Source organism: Triticum aestivum, chromosome 5D (assembly GCF_018294505.1).
Source record: "Triticum aestivum cultivar Chinese Spring chromosome 5D, IWGSC CS RefSeq v2.1, whole genome shotgun sequence".
Classification (NCBI taxonomy): Eukaryota; Viridiplantae; Streptophyta; class Magnoliopsida; order Poales; family Poaceae; genus Triticum; species Triticum aestivum.
In genome coordinates, this window is record NC_057808.1 from 340,133,338 (window position 1) to 340,144,634 (window position 11,297).

Sequence of the window (11,297 nt, forward strand, 5' to 3'; positions counted from 1 at the left end):
ATGGTTCATGGGCTGTTGGGTCTAAGGAGATCCCCTATCTGAAAACTCCAAAATTTTCTCCCTATCCTGTTTCGAAAAGAAGAAAAAAATTCCCTATCCCATTTCCTTTACATTTTTTAGGGAAATGATGTTTGCTCATCTAGCAGATCCCCTATTCTAAAACAAAATATGCAGACATTCAGGCAAATTTCTGCCCGAATAAAGGTAGAGGCGGGAGAAACCACATGAGACTTTCTGAATAACAGGAGAAGCACAAAACACATCCGAATTGGATTTCTTATTGACTTTCTCTGATCCATCATCACAAGTTTTCAACCCCTTGTCATGGCACTAATGGCAGATTTACAATCGGCAATCAGCTATGCTGCTCTATACAAATGGCACTATATATCAATATATATATATGTACTCGATACAAGAGAACAATGGCCGTGTTTCGCAGTGTTATGTGCAACCAAACCCTGAATGCTCAAGGCACATTATGGTCGAGCTCCGACGCCTACAACTCCTGTTTGCTTCATCCAGAGGGACCACTTGACCGCCTCTAGGAAATTCTCATTCCTCTGTAGAGCTGCTATGAGGTTAGTATACGTCACTCGATCAGCGTTGATACCTTTGATCCTCATCTCCTGCATCAGCTTGACAGCATCTTCGGGCATTCCCGCTATCCCGTAAGCCTTTATCAATGTGTTGTAACTGTACAGGTCTGGCTCAACGCCGCGGCTCTTTAGTTCCGAAAGAACGTAGGCGACGCCTTCGATCCAACCCTTTCTCCCATATATGTTCATCATAATATTGTAAGTGTAGTGGTCGAAGTCGCATCTTGCTCTCCTCATTTTCTGCAGAACAGCAGAGAACTCCTCCAGCTGGCCTGACTTTCCATAGGCATTCAGCATGCAATTGTACGCCTCGAGAGAAACCGGAAACCCTGCGTCCTGCATCTTTTGGACAAAGTAATTCATGCTGCGGTAATTCCCGCTCTGCGCGTACGCCGCGATGATAGTGTTGTATGATATGGTATCTGCCAGTCCTTGCTTCCGGGCCATGCTAAACACCTTCTCAGCCCTGTTGAAAAGCCCAGCTTTTCCATATATATCTAGCAACACATTCAGGGTGACAGTGCTGGCCAGGTGTCCTAGTTGAATCATTTCGTCGAAAATTCTCGAGAGCTCGTCGACTGGTATCGCTGGGCCACAGCAGTTAATAATGCAGTTATACATGGCTTCATCGCATTCAACCTCGCTCTTGAGTATCCGATAATATGTATCAGTCAACTTCTCGAGCAGGCCGCATTTCTGGTAAGTCCGAAGCATGTCAAGAAAAAGGTATTTATCAGGAACTATTTCCTTTTGTTTATCCATATCTTCCAGAACTGAGCAAGCATCTTCTGGTCTCCCAGCTTTATTATACATCCTCACAATTACACTATAAGCAATCATGTCAAGAACACAAGCTGAAGCCTTCAGCTCAAGGTACAAGGTTTCAGCATCAGTAAATCTCTCCATGATGCTGAAAACATCAATCATAGTGCAGCAAATGCGGAGATTTGGATGCGTTCGGGATTCTGGCATCTGGCTGTATATCCTTACAGCATCTTCATAACTGCCAGCCTCTTTGCAAGAACATATCAAGATATGATACAGATTGTCTTCAAAATCAGAATCTTTCCACTTCTTTTCACGCAAAACACAAAGAGCTTCTTCTAATAAAGAATTTTGAACAAACGTTGTTACTAAAATAGAGCATGAGGTAGCATCATACAAAACCTTCTTGTAGAAGCATGATTGCAGAATTGGTAGAACCTTATGCATCCTCCCGACTGTTCCGTATGCCCGGACAAGAATAGTAACAATAGATGAACACTGGCAGCCTGCTGCCCTCATGTCCCTAAGAATTTCAGCCGCGCTTTCACTGTCATCATGCCTTGCTATTAAGTTAATCATCGTGTAGAAGTTGGACGCGTTTGGTTGAAAACCGGAACTCTTGAGCTTCTTGTAATACGAAATTGCCTCTTGGTGTTTATCTGCTCTACCAAAACCTTCTATCATTGATCTATAAGTTGTTTCATCGGGAGCTAAACCTGAACTCTCAAGTCTGTGGAACACTTCCTTCGCCTTTTGCATTTCAGAAACCTTTCCATACCCTGTAATCACAGTATTGCATGCCACAACATTTGGGGAAACACCTCCATCTTCCATGGACTGCAACACCAATTCTGCTTCTTCCATTTTGCCCTGCTGACTGTAAGCATTTAGCTGCACTAACCAGTTCTCCATGTTTGGAACAACCCCATCATCTTTCATCAATGTGATAACCTCCTCGGACTTATCGAAAAGGCGTGAACGCGTGTACAGAGTTATCATGGCTGAGTAAGCATTGACACACTTGACATTGCATTCCCTCATTTTCGCGAAAGCGAATTCGGACTCCTTGAGGCTCCCAGTCTTCTGGTAAAGGCCCATGAGCATACCAAATGTGGACACATTCGGCTGCACCTCCCTCTCCAGCATCACATGAAACCACTTTGTTCCCCAATCAGCAAGCCTCCTCTTGGCACAGACATACATCAGCCCGTTGAACGCCCGGGCATCGAGCCGGCAACCCGAAACAGCGACCATCTCGTGGAGCAACAGCTCGGCCCTCCTCCAGTCCTCCTTCCAGGCAATGGCCTGGAGAGCCAGCCGGTAGGCGTCGGCGTTCCTCTCGAGCTTCCCGTTGGCCTTCATCCACACGAAGAAGTCGAGGGCCTTCACATCGCTGTGCTTCTCCAGACGGATCAGGACGGAGTTGCACTCCTCGATGCTGGACTCCCGGCTGACGCCGGACAGAATCGCATTCACATCGGGATTGTTCACCAGAACTCTGCGAACCTGTGGATCCTTTCTCACGGGGGCGCGCCTGGGAGCCCTCGCCGGCTTGTCTCCGCCCGGCGGTCTCCTCCATAACCTCCCCCCTTTCTTCCTCCCCGCGGAGCTCGCCTGGCTGGCGGTGATGCCGTCCGCGATGTCCCGGCCAAGATCCGCTGCCACTCCGCCGGTGCGGCTGGCATCTTCAGACGGAGCGGACACGCACAGCGTGGACTCCGCGCGGCCGCCGTCCTCCGTAGAGCAAACCACGCCGTCCTTCAGAGCTGCCCTCGGATGGCTCCTCCAGGCAAGGAAGCCGTGGGATGCGGCGGCTCCGCCACGGGAGTGGCGCCGGTCCGCGGCGTACCCGACGCTGGTTGGCAGCACCCGAGAGCTGAACCCGACCAAATCCAGCCCCATCTCAGCTGGGTTCCCGGCCGGCAGCAAAGCAATCAGCTAGCGTGGGGGCATGGGGGTTCCGACTGGAGCTCCACTCCACTGCAGTAGAGCGGAGGAGTGGCGGCTGGGTAGGCGCGCGGGGTGGGCATTCTGGGTGGATTGCCGGATAGGGAGCGGGTGATGCAGGAGGGACAACCGCTGGACCTGGAGATGCGGCTGCTGCCGGCTTGGCTGCACGAGCGAGGGGTGTGGCGAGGATTTTATTTTATTTTATATATACCGTTTTGACCCGTTAGCGAAAGAATAACACAATTTGACCCTACTTTCATTCTTTTTTAAATCTGATCATTTTCAATATGCCATTAACTCGCGTTTTGCTTGCACGGAAGACGCCAAGATTCGCGGTGTCTGGCCCTGGTTCACCGTCTGGCAAAGGGATAAACACCACGGTTCGTGGCGCTTACTATTAAGGATTAATTAAATTTTTAATAATCCATGCTTTATGTTGGTTGTGTAGTTTCACAAACGCTAGTTACCGCCTGTAACCAGGGCCTGATGACATAAGACATATGTTGTTCGAATGCAAATTGGCAATGGATGTGTGGATGATGCTCGGTCTTGAGCTTGTTATCAAACAGGCACTGAAAGTTGACAAGGCAGGTGAACTTGTGTTGGCTCATCTTCTGTGCCTTCCAGAACAACAAATCCAAGTTTTGGGCTTACCGAAGTTCAGAGAAACAATGGCAACGACGGTTTGGTATTTGTGATATGAAAGGCGAAAATTGACACATGACGAAGAAACTCAAAGCGCATATCAAATCAATATGTTAGTGGGAGGCTTAGTAGTAAATTATACCATCTCTTATAGCCTAAAGGCTCGCGTCCGATCAGATGCTTGGCTGAAACTAAAGTATGGTTACGTGAAATTAAACGTTGACGCGGGATTTGATAGTGACACCATAGGGGGGAATTTATAGCGGCTGCTAATGAAAAGATGGACCTCTGCTTCGACTCGTTCATAGCATAAGCAATTGCAGTGAAGTTTGGTTTGAATCTTGCTAATACCGTCGGATGCAGTAAGATTGAAGTGAATTCAGATAGCGTCGGATGCAGTAAGATTGAAGTGAATTCGGATAGCATGGAGGTGGTGAATGCGTTGAGCCAAGGCTACTCTTCTTCAGTCGCTTCATCCATTATAGATGACTGTTATTTCATGTCATTAGGTTTTTTCCATGTCACTTATGATCATTGTAATAGGGATCGTAATCGAGTAGCTCATGAACTAGCAAGGTTAGCTAGGTTTTCTTCTCCGAGTGTTTGGATGGATAACGCCCTGATGAGGTTATCCCTTTACTTGTAAACGATGCTACTTTACTTATGAATGAATAAAGGAGAAGAAGTTCATAAAAAGATGCTAGTTACCGCCTATGTAATAACGGCCTTGTATTAGGTATAAACACCCTACTCCTGTAGGCCGTATCAGTGTTCGCGGACTAGTCCCCACTGTTTCATGGACATATATGTTATCTGGTTTGGAGGTCAGCGTTGGAGATGCCCTTAGCCTTGGTCGTGCCCAAATCCCGGCTCTGCACTGCTGATCAAGGTAGCCATTGGGATATGTTTGGTTAAACGGTATTGAAATCAAATCGTGGGGGTTAATGATAACAGAATGGAAAAAATCCAAATGTTTTGGGTTCAGGTTAGTAATGATAATGGAAACCGAGGAGAGATACTAGACAAGGCGCAACATGCCAGCATGTAGAGGAGACCGCTGTCGGGGATCCACACAAGGAGCACTCCCTCGGGCAGGGAAGGGGATCCAGAGTCACCTTCCCTTCTCTCATGGCTTTCCCTTCTCTCTTCTGGAGCTTGGAGTTCAAGGGGTTTGGAAACTTCTTAACAAAGGTCTTCTTAGGGAATCTTGGTTTATCTCCTCTCTTCTCATAGGACAAGCTTCGGAGAAGTGATCCGACTCATCACAATTATAGCAATTTCTTCTCTTATTTGGGAATCTTCGCTTGAGGGCTCCCGAGCTAAACTTCTTCACAAAGAGTACCATATCTTCATATAAGGGACACTCATCCAAGTCAATCTCATCACCATATTCGTAATCTTCTTCTTCGTCACTTTGTTTCTCAACATACACTTGTTTGTCCTTCAAGGCAATATTTGGCTTTGATGTAGCACTTTGCATGGCAAGATGTCTTGTGTTCTTCATATTGTTGGAATGTAGCAATAACATCACCGGGAGTCTTGCTTTTGAAACCATACTCACACCTTATGTCCCACACCATATTTTCATGATGGAGAGAGAGCAGTCAACAACTTGTCCACAAGATACTGCTTTATCATGTGAAACCATCTTGAGTCTTGTCACAATCAAAGCACTCAATGTCGACGACGAGAGTCTTGAGGCACTCATGGAGATGTTAGGGAGTCTCATCTTTCTCCATGCAAAAGTAATGCAATTCACTCTTGGCTATCTCATACTGGATTTGTTGAAGAGAGGTGGTGCCGGTCTTGGACCTCACAATGCCCTCCTATAGCTCTTTGGCACTTGTGAGATGAGGATATGGCCTCTTCCGATCATCTGATATGCCCTTCCTTATAAGTGCGCATGTGGATGTGTTAAGGTGCTTATCATAGACTTCTGATGGTGTGAGATCATTTGGGTTGACGAGGTAGTAGTCGGTCTCCACGATATCCCACATCTCATCGGTGGTGAACTTAAGATGATCCTGCATAACAACCTTCCAAAGAGCAAAGTTTGCCTTCTCATCAAGCACATGAGGAATACCATAGAAGTTATACTTAGGTTTCTTAATTTTAGCTTCTAGGTAAATCCATTGGATATCGGTGGAGTTATTTCCCAAGGGAGGTTGTTGGGTCAAAGGAGGAGTGAAAGCAAGGAATACTTCTTGGGTTACCAATAGGTATAGCATTCGGGATCAATGCGACCATCTTCGCTTGTACCACGGCCTCAATAGAAGCATCATGTTCAAATTTTTGTTTCTCAAGTGCTCTAGCCAAATCATCAAAGGAGAATATCTTATCCTCTTCCGGTGATGTGTCTACTTGCTCCCAAGAAGCCAAAATCGCCATAATTACTAGGGTCCCATAAGAGTTCATCTCGCTCTAGGGCGGTTAAGCCACAAGAATAGAGCACAAGGCTCTAATACCAATTGAAAGGATCGAGACGGGCCTAGGGGTGAATAGGTCAAATTGCAAATTTTAATGACTACTTACCAATTTTAGGCAATTATGTGGAATATGAAAGTGAGCCTAACAATTGCAAAGATGATTCTAGTGCAAGTAGTAGTTCAAGAATAACTAGTAAGGGAACAAACAAGCACAATATAATGTAAGTAAGACAATGAGACAAATAACCACAAGTAGAGAGTTAGGGTTAGTGATAACCGAAACTCCGAAGTAACATCATTTGTTTCTGATGGGTATTGGCTGGTATCGAGTTTGACTAACATTGGAATTTTTTTACGCGAGAACTATTTACGGACAAAGCGAACCAAACAACAATGCCGAGGATGCCCATAATGACTCCACATGTTTGGCGAAGACCTTTATCGGTTTGAACCACAATGTTGAGGATTGAAATAATTTTGTATTCCATTCCCTTTGTCTCATAATATTTTATTTGCCCGAGATTCGATCGTCAGTATCACCATACCTAGTTTAATAGCATTACTAGCAAGTTCTCTTTACTCATTTCGTAATACAATATCCCCGTGACTAAGCACAATAGTCACATTCTTGCAAGCTATTTAGGATGTTGTATTACCAAGAGGGACCAGAGATATCTCTCCGTCATATGGAGTGACAAATCCCAGTCTTGATCCATGCAACCCAACTAGTACTTTCCGAGGTACATGAAGAGCACATTTATGATAATCCAGTTACGAAGTGATGGTTGATACCCACAAAGCATTTTTCGGTATTAGGGAGTGGCATAATCTCATGGTCTAAGGAATAGATACTTGACATTAACAAAGCTATAGCAATTTAAACGATCAGGTGCTAAGCTTATGATTGGGTCTGTCCATCACATCATTCTTCTAATGATGTGATCCCGTCATTAAATGACAACTCATGTCCATGGTTAGAAAACCTTAACCATTTTTAATCAATGAGCTAGTCTAGTAGAGGCTCACTAGGGACATATTGTTTGTTTATGTATCCACACATATATTTGACTTTCCGGATAATACAATTATACATGGAGAATAAACACTTATCAAGAACAAGGAAATATGATAATAACAACTTTATTATTGCCTCTAGGGCATATTTCAAACATCATACATCCCGAGCATGAGCACAAAGGCACCCGACTGGCGGCCATTTGCCCATAGAAAATGTTAACCACTTCATGTTTTGTGCTGTAATTTCTATATATGGTCACTCCTGAACAGAGCCCGGGCGGCTGTCCGAAGTTCTCAAGAGGTGGCTCTACCACTGATCAGATGTGCTTATTGGTAGACCAATATGTAGGCCAGGGGACCGATGCCCCCCTCCTCATGTTAGAACATCTATAACTAACCACACTTCCTAAATTCTAAATATCAAATCCATGCACAACGATTATACAACACAAATTCAACATACATTCAACGATACAAAACTAGTGTAGACTGAATAAATTCAATACTAAGATTCAATAGTTCATATATAGATAAGCGATACGAGATGAACTTGACACTCGATGAACAATCATCGATTGATGAAATGTAATCTAATGTCAAGCTACCTCGTTCACGCAACAAGAATTGATGGACCTAATGCAACAAAAGAGAAGCTTACCGTCACCCGCCACCGCGGCTATTTAAGCCAGTCAGCGCGTGCCTCGCGCGGCGAGGTGGATCTAAACCAGCAGTACTTTTGAACGATTTGGGTGGGTCCGGCTTGACACGGCATATGTGGCGGGCGTGCTAGAGCGTTCCCATATCCGCCTTAGATGTAGGCCAGGTATGAGGAATGACGGTCAGTCCGGACATTTAGGCAGGAAAAGGGGCACCCGGTTGGATGGGGTTTTTTGATCCCGACACTGACTATGCAACCCGTCCAGGCGTTTAGAGCGGATTTGAGGATTGTGTTTGTAGATGCTCTTAGAAAAGGAGCGGGGCATTTCATCACAAATGCTTTTGTCGGAATAAAAATGTTCATTGATTCCCTAAATGCACAACGTTTTCAACATAGTGTGCAATGCACAAAATTGCCCACGCCTACATTTTAACATGCATACAAATAAGTGCACATGATTGTTTTTCTTTCCTCTCTCCCAAAGCAACTTTGGAACCTTCTTCCCCTTGATCTTCGTCGGCGAGCCCATGGATTCGCCTCCCCTCCGCCTGCCGCTTCAGCGGCCGGTGGCGGGGAGAAGAATCCTGGTGTCTCGACTCCCGCTAGTAGATAGGTAGGGTTTTAGTCCTCGCTGGAGCGGCGTTTGGACGGATGATGGTGCTCCTTCTTCGAGTCAGTCTTCCGAATTTTGATCCTCCTCAAGTTCGTTCATTGGGATGGATTAGACAGAGTTTTAGCGTAGATTATTGCCCTGAACATTGACTGGTCGATAACTGGATAACTTAATACCAGTCAATGTTACAGATCTAGAGCATAGTGCTTTTAATTTTCTAGTGATTGATAATAGATTTACAAATCTAGAGCTATGCTCATTGATTTAATTTCTAGGTGTACATGCTAGTTGTTTTTATGTGATTTGTGTTTTGTTTTCTGGTTCTTTTCGACGTATGTACAAGTTTACAAGCTAGGTATATCATTTGATCATAAAATAATTACGGTATAGTTAGGGCATATATTTTTTTCACCCGTACTACTGAATGGGTTCAGAGCACAAATTGTTTCATTTTCTGTGACATACCAGTGCCCTTTCACCGTGCTAAAGCAGGCTAGTTTGGCGTTGAAAGGACGACAGCCTTTTGTGCATAGGAACACGAAGTTGACACTTTAATTTTCTACGTAGGCTTTACAGAAAGGTTAGGATAGGAGTGATGAAACAGCAAGGTTGCATATGGATTTCAGATGGAAATTTTGGTCCATGTACACCTTTATGTATATAGGAAATTTTGGAGGAGCACCGGCGGCGGCGTCAGAAGGGTCGCGGGTGTAGGAAGGGGTGAGGGGATGTCGGCGCGCAGCGCGGGCGGGACAAAAGCGGCGCGGCCGGAGAGAGTGCAGCGCGCGGGAGCGGGCGCACGAAATAAGCGGGGCACGATACATTTCGTCCCGCGCATTGAACCACTTATGCCGCACGCGCGTTTTTTGCGCCTTCGCTGGAGCGCCCGGAGCGGCTGCGCGCGCGCAAAAAACTCTATTTTTCCAGCGCGGTGCTTATATCGCGCGGCTGTTGGAGATGCTCTATAGCCGGAACCCCTACTTCTTCCTCAAACATCCAAAACGCCCTCCCGATCAGTGCCCGGTCAAAAAAAAGCTGACTCAACCAAACCCCTTATTTTCATTCTAAACGTTCGGTCTAACCGACGTATCTTAAACCCATCTCAAATCTGGGGCAATATGAGGATGCCCGGTCACGGCCGGACACTCCTGCCACCTCAGCCAAAATCATATGGACCCACAAGTCATCCACATCTTTATTTCCCCTCTCGTCCATGGCTGGCAGCTCCTTCGGCTCGCAGTTCGCGCTGCTGGACGCGGACGCGGCGTCGTCGTGCTCCTCCGGCTACTTCTGCTCGACGCGGACGGGGCAACGTAGACCGAGGACGAACACAGTGGGCATAGCTAGGATCACCGGAGGCGCGCTGAAGAGGAGCTGAGCCGCGGGGGCTGCACTACACACATGCCTGACACGCCCACTGCCACAAGCAGCAGCGTCGCGGGCGTCCGCGCGTGCCAGCCGGAGGCCGCGGCCTCGCGGGCGAGCGCGCGTGCAGCCGCCGCAGCCGCGCGGGCGAGCTGGCCGGAGGCCGTGGCCTCTAGGGCGTGCGCGCGTGCGGCCGCCGCAGCCTCGCGGACGTGCGCGGGTGCAACCGCCGCCGCAGCCGATGGCTTGCGTGCTGGCCGCAGCCATGCGCGGGTGCGCGTGCAGCAGCAGCCACGTTATGACCGGGCTGGCGGCCGCCGTTGCCCACATCTGGCCCGTCATCTGCGATTTTGTGTTCTCCTTTTTCTCTGCGTGCTCTGGTGATGCCGCCCGTAAGAGCATGTCTAGTAGAACCCTCAAACCCTTAAAACAGTTTTAAGGGTTGAGAAGTGCCAGTTTTTGGCACTTTTAAGGGTTGAAAAACAGGAGCAAAGACTAGAACCCTCAACCTCAACTTTTAAAACTATCATTTTACATATCACACATTTCATCATATGACATATCACAAATTCCATCACATTTGACATATAACAATAATCATTCTAGTTATTATTACACCACAGAATAAAACAATAATCATTCAAATTATTACAACAATGTTTGAGCAAATTACAATAATTGTTCGAATCAAATAGGACATAGAAAAGTAAAACAAAGATACATCATGGGCCCGCCGCCCATCCAACTGCCAGTGGTGCTCTACTAGATCATCCCGGAGCCGACCATGAGTGGTTGCATCCTCAATTTCACGATGTGCTTGAAGAAAAGCGTGTATGAGAAGGGTTTCTTTCCGGTTGCACATGGGTACCAACATTGTCATAGAAATAGAAACAAGGGAGGTTTAACCCTCTCTCATCCTCTAGGATCATGTTGTGTAGAATCACACAACATTTCATGATGTTCACCAAGGTTTTTTTGGAAATATGCCCTAGAGGCAATAATAAAATGGTTATTATTATATTTCCTTGTTCATGATAATTGTCTATTGTTCATGCTATAATTGTGTTATCCGGAAATCGTAATACATGTGTGAATACATAGACCACAATATGTCCCTAGTGAGCCTCTAGTTGACTAGCTCGTTGATCAACAGATAGTCATGGTTTCCTGACTATGGACATTGGATGTCATTGATAACGGGATCACATCATTAGGAGAATGATGTGATAGACAAGACCCAATCCTAAGCATAGCATAAA

General features: G+C 46.2%; 1 protein-coding gene across 1 annotated transcript; it reads right to left on the reverse strand.

The window, feature by feature from the left end:
• Positions 1 to 239: 239 nt before the first annotated feature.
• On the reverse strand, positions 240 to 3,469 carry LOC123121606 (pentatricopeptide repeat-containing protein At4g30825, chloroplastic). The gene has a single exon (XM_044541625.1). The coding sequence runs from the start codon at positions 3,264 to 3,266 to the stop codon at positions 480 to 482; it is 2,787 nt and encodes a 928-aa protein (XP_044397560.1). The 5' UTR covers positions 3,267 to 3,469; the 3' UTR covers positions 240 to 479.
• Between the last annotated feature and the right edge of the window lie 7,828 nt (positions 3,470 to 11,297).